General features: G+C 38.6%; 1 protein-coding gene across 2 annotated transcripts in view; it reads left to right on the top strand.

The window, feature by feature from the left end:
- The window catches only part of galnt9 (polypeptide N-acetylgalactosaminyltransferase 9), a 91,432-nt gene that overhangs the window by 47,544 nt on the left and 18,760 nt on the right, over nt 1-25,128 (top strand). Inside the window, exons 6-7 of one of the 2 annotated variants that reach the window (XM_067521765.1) lie at nt 3,310-3,427; nt 24,495-24,680. In XM_067521765.1, coding sequence (XP_067377866.1) covers nt 3,310-3,427; nt 24,495-24,680 — 304 coding nt within the window. The remainder of the gene's footprint in view (nt 1-3,309; nt 3,428-24,494; nt 24,681-25,128) is intronic. The other variant, XM_067521767.1, reaches the window with a different exon arrangement.

Raw genomic sequence — 25,128 nt, 5'->3', positions numbered from 1 at the left:
TGTTCAAAACTGTTTATAGTTATTTTCAAATTCTTGCTGTATAAACCAACTTTTGGAGAAAAAAGGGCATTATTTAAAAAGATTACATGTAGAATGAATATAATGAATGTTTCTGCATTCCTCTCATAACTACATTAATACTAGCTGCCATTTAGGTGTCATTGTAGAACATGACAGACATTCCTTTACTGCTGGACAGCACAGGTGTGTAATTTCAATAGATGTCTGGTGGCCTGAGGGCACTCTTTCATGAAATATTTCGTATACAGACATTTCAGCTGGAAGCCTTGAGGCTATCATACAGTTTTTAATATAAGACTTCAGACAAGCTGGTCAGTTTAACGTTTTTCTACGTTTATTTTACATTCGGCCAAAGTATCATCAGATGTTCTATACTGCATCATGCAAGCAAATCATCTGGGGGTCCTACATTAAGGGGTGTGAGGGGCAGACTGCCCTGCAGACTGACCATCTGTACACTAAAAATAACTATATTCAAATGAGAAAGTTAAGAGGGAGATTGCACCATCAATCTGTGATGTCTTAGGCAGCCCAGAAGTTATATATGTGATCCCCTTGTTTTGGGTTTTTTTGCTGTGCATGCTTTTACTCACGTTGACAAAGCTTAAAGACGTAGTCTGTGTGCAGTGCATGTAAGTGATGATGATGGTTTCGTAGTGACAGTGAGAAAGCAAAGGCTTACTGTGTCATTTACATGTAGAAAAAAGCGTCTGGTGTCTCTGTTTTGTGTTTCACAAATAAATGATTGCAGGGTCACACAGAGTAGACTCTGAGGCTGCACTGCATCAAAATCAATGGAGAAACTGCTATCTATGTCTACTATGATTCATCTTTCTATGTGGGATTGTTTAATGTTTGTAACTCTTGAAAAGTGATTGTAACTCTTGAAAAGTGAAGTGGATGTTTTTTTTTTCTTTTCTTTTTTTCATTTTTAGAGGAAAAGTTTCTAATTATTTTTTAATTGGCTTTAGTTTATTGGCTCCACTAAGGGAATTATTATTTCATGCCTTAATTTTGCATGTTTGATAACCTTGCAGAACAGACAAATGAGCCACAAAACTTTGCTTTAATTTGTGCCCTTTTATTCTTCCACTCAACATTACCAAAACATAACGCACTATAGCTCCAGCTATTGCTGTAGCTTCATTGTGAGAATTTTTCTTTTACAACATTATACCTTACCTTGTGTTGAAAGCCTCGGAAACATAAATAATGTGATCAGCCAGAAGTTTCAGCTTCATCATCACAGGCGCCTAACTTAAGGTGCTGAGTCTGTACTTAAACAAAGAAATGCTGTTTACATTGCCAGGAAGCTGATTCTAAAGGGAACACTCAAAGAGCTGCACAAAGTTTGAGCTGCACAGAAAGGCAAGGTAGGTCACCTGTCAAGAGAGGAGAAAAGATGAGGTGAATGGGGCTGAGTCTGTACTGTGTCTGTCTTTTTATCTGCACAGCCAGTACAAATAATGGCACTTGAAAGCCTACCTGACACTAGCTTATAATTTAAACAAGACTGTAAGAGGCAATGTGAGGCTATAAGACTATGTAAGTCAGCAAGCTTGACTAAATTTACAACTTGTTTATTTTTGCAGTGTGGAATAAATGTGTTTAGGGTAATCAGCAAAAAGAGCACCAAGTGCTGAAAGACAGCTAAATGATGAGAGTGAAACGTCACTAATGAATTGTTACTGAAGTGATATATATTACAGCTTTCTATTAGTAATGACCCTGAAGTAAACGGCTAGTGTAGCTAAACATACTGTAATAAAAGTCAGTTGACGTACATGTAAAACGTTGCAACGAACAGTTTACCACCCTTATATTCATATGAGATATAATATAAAGTAAAGATTATTCTCAGCAAAAGGGTGGGAAGACATCTGTGGAAAAATGTTAATGGTTTAAGTGGATTTGCATCTTTTCCGTCATAGGAATTTTATTTTGATATTCATCCAAGATTTAAAATAACACTGCTGTGATGATCCACACAGTGTTTTATGTATATGGGATCTAAACCTAAAAGCACCTTTCTTTTTGGCTCACACACTCTATGGCTCAATGTACTGTCTTAATAAAGAGTCCATTAATCATACTGCAGATTCCACTTTGACTAAAAAATGAAGTGGCTGACACACATTATCTTCATTTGTGCATATTTGTGATATTATATGGAGAAGTTCTTCATGAGTCATCTCTCAGAGAAAAAAGAAAGAAAGAAAGAATGAATAAAGCTACACACTGGTCACTTAGGATAAAAAAGAAGCTCTGTATGAGTGCTTTTTAGTATGAGTGGGTGGGGTGAAGGGGGGGCTTTGTCCCAAAGCACTTAAGACCTGACCAAATGGTACTGAAAAGCAGCCCTGGGGGGACAGCAGCTAAAGTGGGACCAATTTTAGTAGAGGTGGAATATAATCACTTCCTTTAACAACAACACTCTGTTGCTCTCACTTTACCAAATTACCTTGACTTTTTTAAGTATTTGTAGGTTTTTCCACTTAAACACTAGCAAAGCGTACAGTAACGTGTGAGATTTCCACTCAAAATGCCTTTATAGATTGTTCTACTGGATAGGGATTAGGGTATTGGTGTTTTAAAGCTGTGCTACAACTTGGCATCTTCAAATGGCGACAAGAGATTCCCTGGAAATCTCGAAACCCTCCCGCATCATTTTGATTGGATAGAAGATAGTTCAGTGTCAGTTACTGTGGCTGCAAACTGGGCAGATTAAACATTCAAATCGGTCTCGAAGGAAAGCACAACAGAATACCGAGAAGCAGATGCAAAAACTGCAGTTACAGCTGCAGTGTTTCTTCCTCATCATATTACCATATTGACTATATCTTAACCTTGTGTGCAGCATGTACAGTCCATTATAGAGCAATAGAAACAGACAAGAGTCTCTCCATGCTGTGCACATGCATTATCCACACTTTCAGCAAACTCAAAATCGCATTTTATCTGCAGTAAATGAGCTCTTCCTCCCTGCTAAGTGGTTCAAAGATGCTTCGTTTCATCCCAGCTTCTCAAAGCATAAGTATGTGCTTGCAAGTTTCTAAATCAGAAAGCAAAACCAATATTATACGCTATGGACATTTACATTAAGTTGATTTATTGGTCAGTGATAAGACTATACACTAAAACGTTTCAAAATTGTTCAGAAAACCTTACAAAACTTGCAATGCCTTCTATGGTGATTGCATTGGATATTTTTGCATTCTCTACATGTGTATAAAAGTTAGAGCCTTGATAATAACATTCATTAGATGCTGTCTGTCTCTGCTCATCCAGAACTCCAGCAATGATTGGCTGCTCCTTCGTGGTTGATCGGGAATACTTTGGTGAGATTGGTCTGCTGGATCCTGGCATGGAGGTCTATGGAGGCGAGAACATCGAGTTGGGCATGCGGGTAAGGAAGGAGCCACAGATTATTATGCATGCTGCTGTTAAAACGAATTCAAATTAGAAGGAGAGTTTGATAAATAACTTGAAATGTAGACTTTTTTTTTCTTTTTTAAACTGAATTAAAAGTCACTGTGTTAAGCTGAAGATGAAATTGCTCACAGAATTGCTGCAAGGGAAGTTGGTTTTTAATGAGGCATTCCTTCAAAGCTGAAGGGCTTTGTGTGCCGTTGTACACCAGGAAAGCCACACAAAAAGCTATAATTACAAATTCAATATTTGAGGGGGTAATATTTAGCCCTAGTTGGAATGATTTGTGAAATCTATATTCAGACTTTGGAACAGCTTATGATGAGGTTTTTTAAGTTTTCCAGCCAGAGGGATACAGCTTCAGATACAAAACCCAGGGGCATCAACAGAAGCCATGATTAAACTTTGCAAAGTTTCTTAGATGGGAGTGGGGAAGAAAAAAAATCCCCTTAATGCAAATCTTCAGCAACCCAAAGGCTCTAAAGCCTGTATACGGAAAATGTAAATCTCTTTCGCTGCTGCTTTGAGTTGAATTTAACGCTTCATGTGAGCGAAAGGCTTGTTGAAGAATTGGTTAGCGTTTAAATTCAGAAAATGTTTCTCTCCAGCCGAGTGGAACCATTCTGAATCTAAACGCACTCCTTGGGCTTATTGGAATGAGAAATGCTTAAAAGATCCCACTCCTTCATTTAACGTCGTGCCCACATCCATTTCAAAATCTCAAGACGGCTTCAACGACACCTCTGAAGTGTCAGCTATCTTTTAAAAAAGCACTTGAACGGAGAATGGATGTTGGTTTACAGATTTCTGCAGTGCTTTATTGAAGCCAGGGACATTTATAGACGTTGATTTCAGAGCGTCTCATTATTGCGCATAGAGTGGCTTTGCCCCCACATCAGTAGCATGTTTTTTTTTTTTTTTTTTTTTTGGACAATAATGACAAAAAAAAAATCATGTGTCTATATCTGATAGTTATTTTTTTATCATAGAGCAATAACTCATTGTAATGTATCATGTGGCAACTGCCAACAGCCTCCCCCAAGGTTACACAGTGTTTTCTCATTCTGCAGAGCGGCTTATATGTAGCTAACAAACCGTGCAACAGAGTTAGACGAGGTTCGTGGGGGAGATCAATGCAGCTACAGCAGCTAAATAAAGTTAGAACAACTCTATTGAACTGTGTGATATAGTGCAACAGCAAACTGCTTTTGGCTCTCACACGCACAAGGTCCTCATTGACTCAATGTCTTCGACTATGAATATTTACGGTTTTTGTTTGATTCACAAAGTAAAGAGAATATGCCACACTGTCTGTGAACATAATGCAGCGCAAATGCAATTACCGCTCCTCCTGTTTGGCCTGTCCGTGTGGAAATGAAACACATGCCACAGTGCATGTACAAGCCTGAATAGATCTGCAGTCAACAGCCAGCTTCCACCATTCATATTACACAGGCGCTAATGGAATGGAGATGGGCTTCTGGCGAGTGGATGGCAATTACTCCTCTAAGGCTACTGTGGCTCGGGAAGCTCATTGTAGTGCCGGCTGAGGAGTTGCCATTTGGGATCGGCTTGATTGACAAGAACATGTTTAACAATTAGCCAGGGCAGCTCACAATAGCTGAGCCTGTCCAGGATCATCTGGCTACAGGGGGCTGATGAAAGGCAGGGTTCACACAGAAAGGTTATGGCATATTTATAATTTACTGTCCAAGCTTTGGCTTCTACAGCTTGCTCTGGGTAAAACGCTCACAGCATCCAAAGAACTGTTCTCTTTTGTAAGCAGGTAGGATGCTAGGATGTGAAGTGTGTAGCACTGCATGTTGTGTTGTTTCCAGGAGAAAGGGAATACAATAAAGGAAAGGCACAGGAAGATAAATCACAGGTCTCACTGCAGTTTTCTGTTTGTTCTGGTATGTAATAATTTATAGAGTTAGATCAGTAAATGAAAAGAAATGAACAGAGAAGGGAATAAAACTGCAAAGACAAAGGGAACGGATATGTGAAGATGCTCTGCAGCAATGATAGATAAATTATTAGTCCCAAAATTACATAGATCTATAGATTGACATCTGAATAGACAGAAGGCTTCATAGCCATTACAACACTAAATAGAATCAACTGGATGTAGTCAGACTGCAATTAAAATGTCTTTTGCCCCGTTTGCCAACATCCCTGCAGTTTGATACTGTATCTTCAGCTTTGTAAATGATTGTAAATGGCATGTCTGAACAAGAACATCCCGCTTATGACTAGGCCCCGTTTGCAAACAGAGAAAAATGGTTGGGGACAGAAATCATGAATTCTGCCAGGAGTGTCAATATGAGTTTATCTTGTAATGTGTCTCCCACCCCTCCTGTTTTGCTGAGTCTTTGCTGATATAGCATCTCAGTAGACCACAACAGTGCTTTTATTTCCATGCGGTGGGCATGGGTATTATACTGTGTTAACTCTGTCCACAAATACGCCTGTGCATACACACACACACACACACACAGGCACACACACCTTTGGTACACCTTGCTAGTACCCAGTTCGACCCCTTTTTGCTTTCTCATTTCTTCATGGCATAGATTCAACAAGGGGGTGATGACACTCCTAAGAGGTTTGGTTCTATACTGATGTGGTAGCATCACACAGTTGCTGCAGATTTGTCAGCTATGCATGCAGGATTTAAATAGTCTCTTCCACCATATCCCAATAGGGCTCTATTGAATTGAGATCTGGTGACTGTAGAGGCCATTCGAGCATAGTGAACAAATGTTCGTGTTGATACAAGGCAGGATGGGTGTATGTTTTCATGTTGTTTACAACAAATTCTGACAATAATTGAGATTCATCAGACCAGCCTGTCTCGCACCAACAAACATGCCAAGATTAAATCACTTAAATTAAGTCACTTATATTTCTTTCCTGTTCTGATGATTGACAGATGTTTAGAAAGTATTACGTCTTTTGGAAACATCTGTTCTTCTTCAGGTCTCTACCCAAATATTTTAAGTGGTTAAGTCTGCGCCCAAGTTGAACCAGTCAAGGGGAACATTTAAAACAACCTTAGACTTCATACACACTGGATGAGGAGTTTTTAAAGAACACCAGCAGTCTTCTTATTCCTGCTGCCGAGAAACTCTCACCCCACCATAACATGATGCTGCCACCTCCATGTTTCACTCAAGAGATACAGTAATATTAACCAGATGAACAGATGCTTGGTGTTTCGCCAGAGTTCAGCCCAAAGAGTTTAAATGTGGGTCATCGGAGCAGAGAATCTTTGTCCTCATGCACTTAGAGTCCTTTAGAGAGGACAGAGGCTTCTGTCTAACGACTCTACCATAAAGATCTTATTGATGGAGGGTTACCGAGATGGTTGCCTTCTGCCAGGTTCTCCCATCTCTGCAGAGAGATTTTTACGTTATGTTATGTTTTTTCCCTGACCTAGGTCTTTTTGTCATGTTTGGCCAGACGGGCATCCCTGCCACAGACATTGGTGATTCAAGAATTCTTCCATTTCACAATTGCTGAAGCCACTGTTCTCCTAGCAGCAATATAAGCCTTAGAAATTGTTCTTATACAGTCATCTGTGCCTCAGCACAAAATGGTACTGATGGTCTATACAGAACCATTGCAGAAAATACAGAAAAATAGACAAAAGTGAAGAGGTCTGAATATTGTCAATGCCAGCACTGTTTATGCTAGCTATATATATATATATATATATATATATATATATATATATATATATATATATATATATATATATATCAGTTCTACTATTAACTAAAAAACTTCTCTATAGACTCTGATACATCAATTAGTCATATTGGTCAATTAGTCAAATTAGTCATATTGGTCTTATTTAAGTAAAAACAATACTTTGCAAGAATTTCTTAACATGTGACACTGTGTGTTACAAAGAGATGATAAACTAATACATATTCTAGTCCCTTTGCAATGTTACAATTACAACAATTTTATCAAAGCAATTCAACATGCAACTATTTTTTAGACTAGCCTGGGTATGTGCTCACTTGGCCATCATGAAACTATGCAATCCACTTTATGAAATCGGACTCATTTTCATAACAGTCCAATCAGTCAGTCCATGAAACTCAAGTGTGATCTCATGGGGTGGCCTGCTTGTCTCGATGACATTTATTAAACTCACCAGAAACTCCTTTCAGAAGTAATGAACCAAAAAATTATTCTATTTTTTTTTTCTTTGAAGTCCTGTCTCTATAACCACCTGGGCTGGGCCTCGAGGCATCTGGTCATAATCTCTCAGAAGTGAGGAGAATGTAGCTAATTAAAGTCTAGCGGTACCAGCAGCTAGATGGGAGTGGGAAATAATTACACTTCACGTGGTCCTCCCTGCATCCCAAGCAGATGACAGTTTATAATACAGTTCACTAACATTATTATTTTTGGTTTTGATATGTATTTATTTAGATCTTTTGTTTTATCATAAATTGTATCGCTATAGATAATTCACACATATTAATAGTATAGTGGTTTTTGAGCAAAGGTTTCCACAAGTGGAGGGATGTGAGGCAAATACTTGTGAGGTGAATGAAGATGATACATGCAGGTGTCCAGAAGAAAAGTTATTTATTACCATAGTAATTATTGACCTAAACACGGGACCAATAAGTTGGAGCTGCAGTGGCTGTGACACACACCATGAATCACTTCAGGGGGTTTAAGACCCTTAGTGCTTTATCATAACTCTGTTAAATCTCACATACATATTTTAGATTCTGTGAGACCCTCCCACGTCATTCAGACGGTCATTGAAAAGAAATGTCCAAAACTGTCTACAAAGAGATGCTTCTTCTAACAAAAGTGCCTGAGGATTAAGTTGAAGTTTTTTTCAGTATTAAAGTGATCCAGGGAGATTTCTTTGTACATACAGGGCTGCACTTCAAACAGGAATTCCTAACTGCTGAGGTGGTATAGTTTTAATAGTGCTAATTTATCAAAATGTAAACAAATAAATCAGGCTCACGGTGTAGCTCACCGCTAACTTTGTGACTCCAAGCAACACAACAAATCAAAACCCCAATCCTCCAACCTCTGTGGCATAAAAAAGATTTTTTATTTTATTTATGTATTTGTTGTATTCATGTTATTTACCTGTTTTTACTTTTTACCTACAGTGTGTAGGATGCATCAGTTATTGTAACAGTCACCAGACATTAAGCCCAGAGGCCCACGTTATGCTGTAGTGTTATTCTGCCCACTACTCTTATATCACAGTCCATCTACTTTTGTCAGATCACAATGTTTCTTTATGAAAGAAAAAGAAAAAACTCAGTAGGCATTATTTCTGGCGTCACAATAACAGGTGCTGCTTCAAAGTGGCTAGTGGTGCAGTCAGATGTTGCTTTTAGTTTATTCTGAGAACATCTGCCCCACTGATACAAATTCCAAACCTGGACACCTCAACACACTTGCTTAACCACACAAGCCATCTGGATTTGTAGATACAAATGGATTCAAAGAAAGCTGGCACACACCAGATGTTTTAGTTTGTTAAAGGACAGCAGTGCATTTTATTGTCATAGTACTCTTATACTACATTATTGATTGATTAATTTGTGCTCTAACTTGAATATTTCTTGTTGCCCCTTCCACAATTGTGCAAGAAAGAAATTAAACATGACATTTTGAGCTGGTGAAAAGGATTTGTGTGCCAATGGTAATGGATTTAAATACAAGTCTGGTTCAGTGGGTAGTGGTTGCTTTCCTTCAGTGTCATGTTTTAAATGCATTTTGGTCTGATCTGTGTGTTGTGATAGTTACTACGGCACACACTCCCACACACACACTACAAGAAACACAGCCTTTTCTTTTCAGAGATAGACTTAAATTAACCCAGACAAAAGCTTTAGTAATGTTATATTGATGAACTTTGACTAACACTGTGGCTGCTACTAGTTAGTGGGAACTTTGTGTAAGAGTTCTGTAAGCCAATGGTAGGGGCTGACACTGATCCTGTACAAGAATTAATACAGGAAATCTTAATGTCACTTGCAGGCTACAGTGAGTTATCATGGGCTGCTGTGATAAGGCCTAAGCAATGAACTTACTGATAAGCTTAGTTCCTTTGGGAACAGTAACGCTCTCTTTCTACTCATAATATAACCCACCTCTCATACAGATCAGAACAGCCAGCAAAACCTAGTGTTTCCCTTGGACTCCTCTTAGCTGCAGCCATCACAAGACTCATCACAAGACTCATCCACAGAGAAAGCAGTCACCTTGAAGAGGGCAGGGACGTCGTTATGAGGCAGAATTAGGCCCCGGCCATCTGTGGACAGCAGCCATTCTGGCAGCTTTAAAATCACCAGCGTGCCCATGTCCATCAAGCAATAAATGACAAGGGACGCTGACCATATGTGGGTCCTTTCCAAAACACTGAGTCATTCCAAAGATGAGAACAAATCTTAGGCCTCTGAGGATCTCTGATATTACGCTTTAGCAAATGGTAGTAGAAAAATGTGGGCATTTACTGGACAGTTGCCATACAGTGGAATACTGTGGGAGGTATTGACAAGCTTGTACAGTAGTATAATTTATTGACTACATACTGGGTTGTAGGGTTTTTCCTCTGTGATCACAGAATAAGGAAACACATCCAAATAGCTGCTGGGTAAATAGCAGTTCCAGTCCTATAGTAAGATGTTCTGGTAGCCCTGGTCTGGACATTATTTCAGTCTGTCTTTTGTATTGACCACTTTACCTGGGCATACTGTCTCTGGTGTACAACTAAATTATTCTTGAGTGCCACAACATGGGAGGAACTATCTTCTCCATCAATATATACTGTGTAAAGATAACAATAGCATTGGATATTGATTGAGCATTTGTCTTTTTCAATGCCTGCATTATTTAGAGGCTGAATCAATCTGATAAGGCTTAATGGACTCAGGTTTACTTACCCCATGGTTCATTACTGCATGTTGCAGTCTGCATCCATCTCGGGGTGGAGAGACAAGTGAGAATAGATGCAGCTGTAAGACAACTGTGTACAAGACTCAGATCAGTTATTGTTTCAGAGGAATTACTGCAGCTATTGAACCACTCACTGTCAGCATATTGTATGGTAAAGGGAAGCATCTCTACATAGGCTTTGTGATGATGTGAAATTTATCGTGGGATTTGCATTCAATCAACATGACATATCAAAACATGTTCATGAGTTAGATTTATCCACCATGTGAGCCTCTGCATAGATCATTCAGGACTTCTGTTGTCTTGTTATTACTGCAGTTGCTAAACCAGGCTATATATCTGTAATGTACACCCCACAGACTATGTGGAAAAGCCTGCGTTATATTTACAATTTAACAATGACATGTAGTCTGAAATGGCTGTGAAGGATGACACGACTTCCGGAGCATCTGCATACCTCTGAGAATTGCTGCTTTGGTGTTCAGGGCCAGAGGAATAAGTAATTAGACAGACCTTGTCAGCTTGCCTATTATCCATGTGAATCATAAACTTCATTAAAAACCTCTTTCCCGAGTGACTGCAGATACTCCCACTTTAATTTAAGCACATTTTGACAAGGTAATTAAGATATTTTCAGATGATTTGTGCATTTCACATCCTTGTGCTTTTCAAGACAATTGAATTTTATGGAGAAGCATCACATGCTCTCTCTCTGGACAGTATCATCACCAGGAAATACAGCAACACTTAACAAGCACAGATTGGCTCGTCTTATTCATTATCTGAGCATTAGTTAATCAGTTCACGTAATTGCCTCTGTTGGATGTCCCAGGCAGCCTGAAAACTTGAAATGATCTGAAAAGACCCAAGTGTTTGAAGAGCACTAGTTCGCACTGATTTGGCCGCACCAGCAAATCGGCAGGCATATCAAAGACCAAGGGCAGCAACTGGATGGAATAAGCTTTTGACAGGCACGGTTAAAAAGGCCTCGGCATCTCTGCATCAGCATCTCTTCATCCTCCGGCTATAGTCTGGATGAATGAGGAGAAGAGGCAGGAAAAGAAAGACTTTAAATGAAGTGAAGGGATATGGGGAGTGGCTCACATACAGACTTAATGGAGGAGGGAGCCTTCAGTTTCCAACGCTTTCAAACATTTTTCATCATCACACAAGGTATGAGAGGAAAGGAGGGGGAAGAAATGAGCATGGCACTCCTCAACCACTGGAGGAACTACATTTTAAATTCACATATTCCAAAATAGAATCATACTGTATACTGCAGTTATAATATAAGTTGTTTACAGCAATGGAAATACACAAAACTCCTCACCAAAAATAGTACGAAATCTCAGGAAATAGACTTACTTGCTTTGTGGCTTAACATTAATTTGCAACATTGATATTGTACCGTAAACATGAAGGTACTGTCAGCAGCAAAGACAAACCTTTGTTAATAAGGGGTTAGTAACCACTGTAAATCCTCATTTAGGCTGCATCACATCGGTCAAATGTGGAGTGTGTTAAATAGGAGCTCAGGTTCAGGCTTTGTGTCATCTAACACACGGACATCACAGTGACTGAGAGGTTCAAGTTATACTTTGCTAGGGGTTCCTATTTCCACCACCGCTAAAACATGAGAAAGAAAAACACCTTTTACAGAATGACTGGTTAAAACTTCTTTAATAAATAATACATTGTTGATATTCGGTCCTAATTAGCTGGCTTGTTTTTCTTTTGTTAAAAATGTGAATTTATTATTTATGGTAATTAGAGGCCCCCATTTGCTCTTTTGCTGATGGAGGTTGATAAGTCATAAATTATCAGTTTACATTTAATTCTTTAAATGCCAGTGTGAAATGAAAGCGCTGTGCTTTATCACATAAGAGTGCTTCAGATTCTTTCAGTTACAATTCATGAGATAAAAAACAAATGGCATCTCAATTACTGTTAGAAATGGATTGATGTCATGAGACTAAAAGCGTGTAGCACAGATTAGAGTGTTTGTCCTTCACGTTATATTGTGCCCTCTGTATTTCACCGTTAATACTCTTCATACTCACAGAACAGCTTTGAAAAATGACTCGATACCATGTGATATTCACAGCTTTCACATCGGGAAATTAGTGTTGGCGTGAATAAACATTGCATACTGCAGATATTGACACCAGAGCTCCGTGCGTATTTAATATATGTTGCTTTTTCTGTCTTCTGTCTTCTGTCAGTACTGGATGTTTCAACACATGACAGTGCTCTTAGGCCATGTCCACGCTGTCCCATAAAATCACTCGATACTTGCCATAATGTGTTAATGTCTTTCTATCTATGACCTTTATAAAGGATAACAAGATATATATAAACACTGTATGCAGTCTGCTTGGCTTGCACCCTCAATCAGCATTTCCTGGCACTTCTTGAAAACGGGTGAGACATTGGGGATATTATGCAACAAAACAACACCCCCTTGGGTATAGAGATTGCAGAGTGGCAAGCCTTTCAATTAAAAACAGCAACATGTAAAAATCCCTAGACACAACTGAATCCACACAATTCATTATCTCAAATGGATACAGCAAGTCTATGGATGGCTTTCCTCCAGGTTAATTATGAAAATTCCCGTGTGACTTTGGAGGACATCCTCTGACCTGAGTCTGCGTAAATCAGTCTAACTTCACTCTTGACACTGTACTTAAAGCGTTTTTTGTTTTTGAGTCTTCAGCTCACCAGCCTGGCGCCAACACAACATTGAATAGGAACTTTGTTTACATGAACGTAAAACTGCCATAATCAATAATTTCATACAAAGAAAGGATCAAATGACCAAATGCAATACGCTATCGCCCATTGTGACAAATCCATTATGCTTTGGTTCACTGTCACAATCAGACCCGGCAGACAACTGTTTTCAGCAGAGAGGCCCTCATAAATCCCCTGCACACTCTCTGCCAAGCACTGAGTGCAGATAGACAAAGTTACCAAGTCAGTGGTAAACAAAATTGAGCATTTTGCAACTAAAGAGCTTGAAAACTAAAGAGCTGGATTTCAGAGCTGTGAGGAGATTGGGAGTATTGAGATTACTTTCATGCTGTGTTCATGCTGTGTTATTTTAAATAAATGCAAAATGTTCCCAATATTCCCCTTATAAGACAGAAATATGCCAATGTTCTGCCAGTGTACTGTAGCATAAAAGTTGATGGATGCAGATTTATGGAGGTACTTTTGGAGACTGTCTAACTGTAAAATACTATATCACTATCCTGTATACTATAGGAAGTTTGTAACAGCTGTGCTAAGTGACCAAAAGTTGCGTATTACTAGTTTGTGACGTTTAGCAGCTGTAGTGAACATAAAAATGTCATGGAAATGTTAAGCGGGAGGAAGTTGGGGTAGATTGATGGGTCAACAAAGGACAACACTTTCCCACAGGAGAACAGAGTTTTAGTCACGTGTGAAACTACTGCTACTGCTGTTGTTGTGACACTACCTGTGTTTCTTTGTTCAATTTTCAAGATCAGATTCTGTACCTAAATTAAGAGATTTTTTATGTCTCTGTGCTTACTTAATCCAACCTCCATGTTCACACAGATGAAATCCAGTTTTTGGCTGTTTAGAGCGAATATTTGTGTTACACCATCTTTGTGTCCTTGTAAGAGACAGTGAAACCAAAAGGGTACATTTCCTATTGGTTGTATGAGAAGGCTGGAACAAGCAACCTAAATGGGCCTAACAACTGATCAGAGAACATTTTGTACAGTTTCTAGCTTTTGAAATCTATTTATGAAATCTTTAGATCCTGGGAGAAACATCATGACTGCAGCTACAAAAGAAATAATAAGAAGAAATAATTTTTTGATGTGTAGGTGGTTTTATGCAAGTTTACCAAAAGTGAAAAATACTTTATAGTTACATGCTCATAATTTGTGCCATATACAAAAGGAGCATGTACCGTATGCATGTACAGTATATTCATTTGTAGGTGTGCTGCTTTGCTATTTGATAATACCATAATTCTCAGCCCTAATAATGAAGTATTAAAGTCTATAATTGTTTGTGAAGGACTGGCCATCCCCTGGCATTCTACACAAATGCTTGTTGGACAGCTGAAAACAATGGTTTGCCTGTGGTACTCAAGTACCAGGACTGAGAGCTGTCGGATTATTGCCTTAGCACATTAGATTCTGAAGGTAGCACTCACACTCTCAGATGGCAATCTGCATTAGTTTTTAAATGTTACTTAAGAACATTGAAGATATATATATTATTTTATGTATTTGTGGTGAAATTATTTCTAGTGTTTCTTTGTGTGTTAGAGTAGAAACAAAGCCTTCACAGAGTTTCCTAAAGTTTCTACAATCACAAGGCACCAACCAGCTGAGAGGAATAACAAATAAATGTAGCTGCTTGAAAGTAAAGCGATGAGTTATATGAAGTTAATTCCCAGTGTTCTGCCAACAGTGAAGTAATGACACACTAGTAATTATCTTTTGCTCCATATGGAGAAGAACAAATGAACAGAGCAATTAATGCAATTTTATAGTGTTTTGTGAAGGCACATAATGAGAAGGTAGACTGGCAGTCAATTAATGCCACCCAGTGAACTGGAGAGGCTGCGGCATTTCTCTTTTACTTTAGGTGCTCTTTTGATAAACGGTGAACAGCTCTCAAAGTTTGTGACCAGAATGATAAAAGGTCTGTTCAAATTATTACATATTGTATTAGTTGTTCTGATTAGTGTGCAGGTTTGACAGCTGTGGCTCAGGAGATAGATGGTCCACTAAGTGCAGGGTCAGCAGTTTGACGTACATCTCCCCTGGGCTACATGTTGAAGTGTCTTTAGGCAAGACACCAAACCCCAACTTGCTCGTTTTGTGCGCATATAATGTATTACGTTGAAAATGCTTTAGATAAAAGCATCTGTCAAATTACTAAATGTAAATCAATTGATGCAAAATGTATTTCTATTGATATTTCTGCAGCAAGATCAATAACATTCTCCAGTATTGTGACTCCAAGACATCAATAATCTTATGTGTGTGATTGTCCGTTAGCTGAAGCATATAGAGCAGTAACACCGATGTCACGTACAGCAAATGAGGCGTGCACATGCTAAAACATGTAGGAAATAATGGTACCCTGGTACTGCAGTGTCTTCTTCTTTTTGAATCGATGAATACGCCCCCCATGAATCACTAGGGCCTTCAGTGAAAAGCAAAGTAGGACCAGACAGACTTTCTCCCCACATATCTTCACAGCAATGCAAATACATTAGCTGACACAAGTGGAGATGAACTCTGGTTGACCCCAGGCTATTACAACACTCATTTGGCCACATCTCAAGTTTCTGTTTGTTACTGAAAGATCATTTTCATCCAATCTAGTGACCTCAGTACATACTTTCATCATCTCAACCTTGATTAGTAGCTGCTCAATGGCTATTTCGTCTTTGCCCTGTTTTCCATTTCGACCACTGATGGAGAAAAAGCCTAATTGGTAATGTCAGCCTTGGAGTTCCAGTAGTGGCTCCACTGGTGGGATTGAAAATAAGGGGCTATTTTCAAGGGTCTTAACAGAGCCAGAATACTCCAACAGAAGTGCTTTTTGGATCATCAAACAGCGCCTGAAATCTCCTCCCTCCACGCCTTTGTGATGTTGAAATTGGAGAGGAGGCAGCGTCCAACCATTTCTGTCACTTTCCAAGACCAGCTGTCTGACATTTACTTCTAGCAGCCATTAGCCATCTGTGCAGAAGAGAGAAAGTAAGCTTGGATTGAACCTATATCTGAAACCTTTCATTCTTTACACAGTCTATTGCTTTTTGTGTGCACTTTGCTGCAACAAATGCTTTGTCTGGTCAAAGGCCTAGGATTCCTTGCAGCATCAATATTTTCATTCACATTTCATTTCATTCTCCAGGTGTCCAACCATGCAGAACTGAACTTTATGCCTGCTCGTGGCACGCTAGTTGGAAAAGGTGCTACGAATCAATTAAGTGTGAAGTTAGCAGCAGTTGACCTGACTTGGTTTAAGATCACCTGCAAAGAAAATTTACTTTGGATGCACAAATGATCACTGATTATTATTGTTTTACATGTTATTTCAGAGTTTTCATGACCCATACTAAATGCTTTTCACCCAGAGTATTTTTTCATGGAAATGGACAAGATGTTAAACCCAAAGCCTGTCTGAATGCCTGTCAGCCTCTTTGTGCTCCATTTTCCCAGTTTATTGATTGTACTGTGCAATGGCGCTGATGGAAATCTGTTTACTGCTGTTAATAGCTTTTATGCATTTTATGGCTTATGTTTTCTGTAGCCCCGTGGAGCCTGTCATGCAAATGGTCGGGCTGCAATTAACTAACTACATGTACAGAGACAATTAAATTAAATTAGCAATTACATTACCACTACATCAAAGTGCTCTGTGTTAAGTGCTTCCTCTTAATGATGCAGGCTGCAATTTTATGAAGGGTCAGTGCTAAATGGACTTCACAAAAACGCAGTCCTGAGGACCTGTGTGTGGGATGTCATAAGAAGATGAAGATTAAAACAATCTTATTTGGTATTTAGATTGGATAATTTCCATAATATTACATATTTAAAGGCACCGTGTTTAACTGCAGCATTGGGATTGTTTTTGAAGCTGTCTCCCCCTGTGCTTGCTTGTTTACAACCTTTCGTATTTTTTTTAAAGATCTCTATTCGTACATAAGCCAAACCTTTATTATCCATGGAAATGGACTTTGTTGTATGCCTATGTATTTACATTTAAATTAAAACATGTATTTCAATTCTACTAGGAGTAGCACATAACCAACCCAGTTGGCTTATTTTAACGATTTCACTTTTATTTCAGGAAAGTCATTAAGAGAGGTGCTTTTAACATTGTTTTTACATGTACTTCAGTATGAACACAAAAGCCAAAGCGTGTCCTTTATTTCAAGGGGGAACATATCTGACATTTGGTCTGGTTTGTTTTATTAATGCTTTGACTAAAGATCTGGTTATGAAGATACAGACACACACACACACACACAATCTGCTGCGCACCACCTGTTTTTCCCTCAAGAAGTCAGATTGGTGATTTGCTCCCATCCTGAAAAAGGTCACATTATCACTGATGATCCACAGAGATATAGTTTAGTTCCTGCAGATGTTTTTCTAGCAGGTTGTTTGATGTTAAATTGAGGACAGAGTTATCACCACCTTCCTCCATTTTCACCTCATCACGCATATCTCTTCACTGAGAAAATAAAGGTTATATTTTAACATGGTGTTATCTTATACACCCAAATGCCCCTTCTTCTTCGTTGCATTTTTCACATGTGCAGGAAAACAGTAAAATATATTCTGAAAACATTGTTCAGTACAATGAGGTGTCTACAAGACCAAATTGTGAATGTACAAATTTAATACCATTATATGTGGTTTAGATTCACAATAATGCTGCATTAAAATTATATTTTCTGAAGTTGATTTCATTTGGATCACAGGGTCTACTTATAAAGACAAATGTGTTTGTAAATTCAAAAATCTGCACCGTGATTTAGCTTGACTCTCCTGGATGCTACTGTATTTTATCATCTTACTGATATGTGACGGGCTATGTTTAGATGCCTGCTATGTCTGAATTGCCTCCTTTTTTCAAAAACTCTTCATTTACCAGTATGAATGTTTGGATAACCAAATTTCAGAAGGTCTTGCTGAAAGATAGAAATTACTTTTCAGTAACATGGTGAGCAGAGGCATTTGCCAGCAGGCAAGGCAAACACTTGCTTGGGGCCCCAGGCCAGTAGGGGGCCCCCGAGGAATGACAAAAGTTAAACTAAGTACAGCACTGTTCCCAATGACACCACCAGTCGCAGACCTCCTTAAGAGGGCCCCGACTCTCACCCCGTTGCAAGTAGCGCATGAATCACTGTAATCAAACAGGTCTAATGACACAATGAAAACCAGATGACGTAAATTAAGAGGAGTTATCCTTCCGGGAGAGATAAAAAAGCAAGATAGTTGTAAGTAGAGCAGTGGAGATAATAATAATAATAAATGCTGCTAGTGTAGCTGTAATTATGTTGAAGAGTCACCAGAAGTCAACTTGTTAGCTTAGCTAGAAGGCTGCAAATAATCCACTAACTCGGACAATACTGTCTTTTTCGCAACAATTTCTTTGATGCCAAGAAATTTGAAAAAGTGTACTATAAATCATTATGTTGTATTACTGTGCATTATTGTGCTGTGGGCTATTGTGTGCATTCTATTGTATTTTCCATATCTGAAGCATAGCGGTTTTATGATGCATACATTTTGCCTAGGGCCCCAACAGACTCTAGGATCGACACTGATGGTAACCATGCTTTCACTTCGCATTATACCGTCCACATTTCAACAAAGATGACCCCTGCAGCGTGTTGACATTTTCCTTAGTGTCCTTTAGGTATTGTTTACTGTTCAGATACAATATAACAGTTAAAATATAGATACACTACTTCTTTCAACCATTTACCTGCCACCTAGGATGTAATGTTTTTGGTTCCAGTGATCTATACATGTGAGGCTCTCCAGATTGTAGCAGGGATATGACAAGCACATAATCAGTCACACTAATCACACTGATAGATATTGACAGTCAAGGTAAACACCATAAAATAAAGCCTATAAAGCTGGCTCACAGACAGTCTCCCAGACTCTCCAGAGGTAAACTGGGAGCTTAGCATGTAAATAGGAAGCTACAGGAGCTTGTTTTAATCGGCCATGTTTTCAGAGCTGATACTCATTTGGAATAGTTCCTGTTCTTATGCAAAACCAACCAAATTGCAGATGATAAAAAATTTTGCTTTTTTGATGATCTCATGTTGTGAGATTTAATCAGAGCAAATTTATAATTATTAGGATGATTACAGCCACACCACCCATCACTATTATCAACTGTGTGGCTGGTACAAAACCAATGATGTGCAGTGGAGTCTATCTCCAGTAATAAAGGAAAAACATTTGACACTTAATATAAATGCTTTGTTTTGTACATTGTGTGTTTACACATCAATATAAATGAGATTTTTTTTTCCTGCTGCTTTTGTTGAGTGACACTACAGCCTGATGTAAAGAAACTACAGACTGCTTTGCTATCCTAGTTAGCTATTAGGGTTTCTGACCTTCTGGAAATAGTGGTTAAGAAAATATTGATCTTCAATTTGCTTTTAGTACAGCCAATGTGCTAACTACAATTACACATATACACATTTTCAATTATCCATGAGTGCCCTCATGTATACACAAGCACTTAACACCCCGAGTTACTTATACACATACACACTATTGATTTCAAACAGGAAACCTGGATAAAGAAAGAAAGACGGCATTACACAGAGCCGACTTTTATAAAAAAGGTTATAAGTAGAATCTGCAAGGACTTAAGACTAACCATTAAAGTGCTGTTGCACATACACCCACATAAATGCACCAATGATGAAGGCTATTCCGAAAAAAAAACAGCACTTGTCACAAGCAGCACCAAAGCGGGTAATATCTACTCCAAAGTACTAATGGATTTTTAGGCCAGGGTCACTGTGGATCATCAGCAGTGAAGATGAGGGGTCAGGCAGTCAATACATGTGTTTAAGCTCAGGTCAACCTGTGAACTACAGTCCAAGCCCAGCTGAGACATTAAAGTGTTTCGGAGTAAAAGAGAATAACTCAGGGCAGATGCCTCACATGCTTTTATTAATGTTCAATTAAACACAAGCTTTCATACACCCTTGAGCATTACAGAAACATGTAAATTATGATAATTGGGACTTGGGTAAATGTTTGATAGTGTCTCATTTCCATGAATACTGCACACTTGGCCATATGGCTCAAGGCTTACAGCTTCAAACTCCTTGCCTGCTCACAGAAACACGAGTGGATACAACTTCCTCTGGTGAGTTAATGTGCTTTTTTTGTTAGCAAATGCTTTGCTTGCCTGAAGACAGCAGGTAACCCAACTGAATTAAAGCCCATATGTTTGTAATATGCAGTAAGCTAGGCCTATTTATTACATAACACTTTAAAGAAAAGTAATACGCATAATATTGAATGGGAAGTTTTTACTGAGTAATTCCTGAATGTCTCTGACTTTGAGCTACTATGTTAATGTACATATTGATGAACTGACATTAAGTTATTACAGACAGTATGTTTCCCATTTTCAACAAATCACTTTTAAATGCTAAAATCTCCTGTGAACTAACATTTCCTGTTTACCAAAGCCTGGTGTAGCAGTCTTATTCGTCTATGTTATAATGTCCCATTGTTGTCCAAACACTATTAAAAAGACATCAGTGGGTCACATTGTTTGCCTCAGTTGTTCTTCCTTCATTACAATGAACGAAGGACACTGTAGTTTATTTTGAGGCAGTCCCACATCCATAGTGCCACTGCCAGAAATATTCACTAGAACACCAAATGTGCATTAACCTTGGAACAAATCCATAAAACCACAGTTGTTTGCACTGCAGGATTTTTTGCTTTTGGTCATTCTCCATTTGTTTTTGCGACATGGGAGTCGTTTCCAGAGAAACCAACACTATGCTTAGAATCATGTTGAATCATAAATGTTGTCCTGAATGACCAAAGAAATCTGTGCCTCATACTCAAAAGCCAGTTAGTGTGTCAGTCATAGCCAGTTGTACAGCACAATCGTGATTTGATTCTGACAACCTAGATTTAATCCTCCTAGCTTGGATTGGAATTACTAATAGATATTTTAGCCAAAACATTGCAACATTTCTAAAAGGCAATTTTGGAGTCTCCAAATTCATTACCACCTTGGTATCCATCAAGACAAACAGGAAAATATTTTTACTATTTTCTTTCTTAGCAAACGTTCTGCATTTGTTTTTTTTTCGGCTGTAACTCTGCTGTGTTTTCATTTTACCAGGCACATCTGCAGGCACACATTTCCGTTAAAAACAAACCAAAAAATTAGGCATGTTTAGTTATTGCAGCTTCAGTTCCAATGCTTAAAATTTGTCAGGCTGTCCTCAGGTAAAGTATGATAATGTCATTTTTTTGTAACAGCAGCCAAATTGACCAAAAGATACAGTACATATGAAAATATTTAGCAGCTATAGTGAAAAAAAAAATTCACATCGTATTAAGACCCTCAAAAGTCCGTCAAGAGGAGGTTAGGATAGTTGGATGGGTCACAAAAACAAAGGACCTTCATACAGGAGTCTGGAGTTTTTGTCCAATTTTTGTGCACTGGGATACTACTGTTGTAAACTACTATTGTAATGTATGTCGTATGTAATGTATTGTATGTCATGTGACATCTTCATTTTGTGCCTAAACCTAATTTGTCTTTCTGACTAACCTCAACCAAATCTCTACATTTGCAGTTTTATTTTAGCAGTTCTAATTGTTTAGGGAGAAAAATCACCAGCTGGCATTTCAGCCCAGCCTTATTTCTGAGGCTTCAAATACAGACACCTTGTCAAGTCCTTTGGTGTTACATATTGAAAATAAACTTACCCCATTGCATCCGTATGAGAGGGACAGGGCTGTCAGTCAAGTGCATTAGAAATCCCAGTGTGTCAATATTTGATGGCTAAAGCAACGACTTAGAGCTGGTCAGGGTGGTTGGCTGGTACAACAAGACACAGGACTTTCCCACAGGAGACCATGGTTCAACTTCTGGATGAGACATTATCCACTTTAATGATGATTGTTCCACTACATTACAGACATCTATGTTACAGTAAGGAAATAAATTTTCACTGCACTGTATGTAGATTTTAAATATTTTATATTAACTTAAATTTAAAATGATTTTTTTACTGCCTAACCCTGTTGTGTTTGTGCATAAGGTCAGTCAAACCTGAATGTTACCACGGCTGTAACAGACCATTCCTTCCATGATGAGAGGTTCACAAGGTGGGCACCATTGTTCCTGTGGTGTCAAATAGTGGCGCTCCTGGGATGTCCAATAGTGACGCCAAAGGACATAACAAATGTCCATATTTGATGTCTCAGGAAGCGTCATTATCTGCGGCTGTGAGATGCGAATGCGTTGCCCATTTTGGTGCCAAAAGGTTTCACTTTCAACAGACACTTGCCTCTCGTTGCAGTGGCCCTTTTTCAGCAAATGGTTCTATTGGTTGTGAGCAGGCAGCGACAAATTAACTTTCTGGATGTAAAATAGTAACTGTTGTAATCTGCTTCTTGATGAAACATCAGAGAGAACCAAATCATCTTCAGAGCATTTGCATTTAGCAGACATGTTTAGTAGTTTGTTAAAATACTCACTAATCACAGAAACACCTGCAACCAGCATGACAAGTTTGTATTTGTTGTTCAATAAAACTCTTCTAACGTGATCAGAAGAATAAAATTGAACACTAAACTACCAAATCACTCCAGACATGCTTTTTGTGAGTGTGGTATGTCCTTCAACAGAAGCTGTGCTTGAATGTGTACCATTAAATAAACATGCCTTACCTCGTCTCTGGACTTGAATATTGTCCTTTGTGTGTGTGTGTGTGTGTGTAGGGGAATGTGTGATGAGGAATGGAGGGGTTCTTTTTAGGTTCAGTGAGAAGTTAATGGATCAGTACATCTGTTACGGATTGTGGCGATAATCATTAAGAAACTGTGGGTGGTGGAAGAGCTGCAGTTTGTACAGCTGGAAGGACATTACCATATGCTGTGGCATTCTGATGGTGTTGCCTGTATCTAACTGCTGGGCCACTTTCCGACAGCATGGCATAGATTTGCTAATTTGCATACTGTATATGAATGAGGATGTTGTTTCGCAGAGTTTTTGAAATTCAAATCTTTTGCCGCATTGTGAGAAATGACTGTTTTACTAACATATGACTGCCTGTCACTATTTTTTTACTTTTGGTATGTTGGTTGAGTGTCACAACATCCATCAGTCCACGATCAATCAATAATGTTTGCTGTGACTGATGTTTTTCAAAATGACCTATGTTCACAGCCTGGTTTTATATATCAAACCTCCTGTCATACACACAGCACTCAAACTATCAGGGTTTTGTGGTTGTCATAGGCAACTCTCAGGACTTTTGTATTAATGGGTCATAGGCTTTCACAGCTGTTTATCACAAACCATTTCACTTGCTTCAGCAGACAACAGTGGACAGCAACAGTTACAGTAACCGTATCATCACACACGTGCATTTCATAATAATGAAAGAGTAGCGAACCTAAAGGAGATGTTGTAGTGTTAAAGTAAATTATTTATTTCGTTCTTTAATTGTGTAATAGTCATTGAGATATTTATAATGAATATTATGCTAAATTATGTTAGGAATCATGATTAAAGGAGGTTTGTTAATGGCATTTTAACATGCTCTCAATAGTAACATGATATGAATATCTTTATATTTTTATGCTTAAATTCCTGCATCTGCATTTCAGAATCAGTGGCAAGTCATTAAAATGTTAAGTGGGTTCCCTTAAAGGTGCGACTTCACCAATTTTCAACTTGCTCTCTAGGGATTTAATTTAGGGTGTAAATGTACATTAATGCTTTTAAACGTCCCTCTGACTCCACTATGTTAAAATATTTCTCTGCTTCTAGCTGAAAAAATCCTCTAGGTGATATCACCTATATGATAACTCTATTATATCCATAAATAACAAAAATGGTAGAAATAACAAAATATAGAAAATCACTGGCCTCATCTTTTAGGTGATTTTTTTCAGATGGAATCGTGTGCTAACAATTCATGCTTGTGGCAGAAACAGCCTTGATATTTCCAAAGACACTTCTAAAGCCATGCTTACAGCAGAATCTCCTTTGAAATTCTGATGGTCAATGTGGTGCAAAGCCTCATGTTAACGTCATTTTCATGAATACATTGCTTTTGTTTTTCACTAATAGGCCCATGTGGACTTTTTTTTTCTGGTGATGTAATGCTTAAAGTTAACTGAGTCTGATTTAAATACACACGTGTTGGCAGTAAATAAGAAAGTGCCCGATTTCCACCAAGACAGAGGACATAAAGCCTCCTCCCCACTGTGTTTATTTAAAAAGAGCTCTGTGAAGAAATTCCTGTGGAATTGAATCAGATTCTCTTTTTCATGTCGCTTTGTTAGGTGTGGCAGTGTGGAGGAAGCATGGAAGTCCTGCCATGTGCCAGAGTGGCCCACATTGAGCGCACCAAGAAACCCTACAACAATGACATAGATTACTACGCAAAGCGCAATGCCCTGAGGGCTGCTGAGGTGTGGATGGATGAATACAAATCCCACGTCTACATGGCTTGGAACATTCCCATGAATGTAAGTTCTTCTCCATCTTACTCTAGATTCCTACTCTATCTCGTTCAATCCCTAAGCTCCTTTTTTTTTCTCTTCCCTTCTCACTTGCTTATTCAGACATGCAGCTTGGGAGACATTAGTCAGTAGAAATTCAAAATTCAGATTTCATCCCACTTGACCTTCACACTGGCAGCAGAGCACAGGCAGAGCATGGAAACCGTTGGAGTCTCATTCCAAACAGATGAGAGCAACAGAACAACCATATTTCTAATCAGTCTATTTTCATACACATTCATTTAGCTTAATTACTTTCAAGGATCTTTTGAGATGGGCTGGAAAATAATAAACAGCTACTCTCATTATTAAAGAGAATATTGAAGTCTAATTGCCTCTTCTGCAAAGCAGAATGAGATGATTGTCAGTGAAGGACGTCAGTGTAGGACTCCGAACACCATTCAAAAACAGCTCG

The sequence above is a fragment of the Channa argus genome, chromosome 11 (genome assembly GCF_033026475.1).
Source record: "Channa argus isolate prfri chromosome 11, Channa argus male v1.0, whole genome shotgun sequence".
Classification (NCBI taxonomy): domain Eukaryota; kingdom Metazoa; phylum Chordata; class Actinopteri; order Anabantiformes; family Channidae; genus Channa; species Channa argus.
Note: the sequence above shows the minus strand (reverse complement) of the source record. Positions and strands in the feature narration are given on the sequence as shown.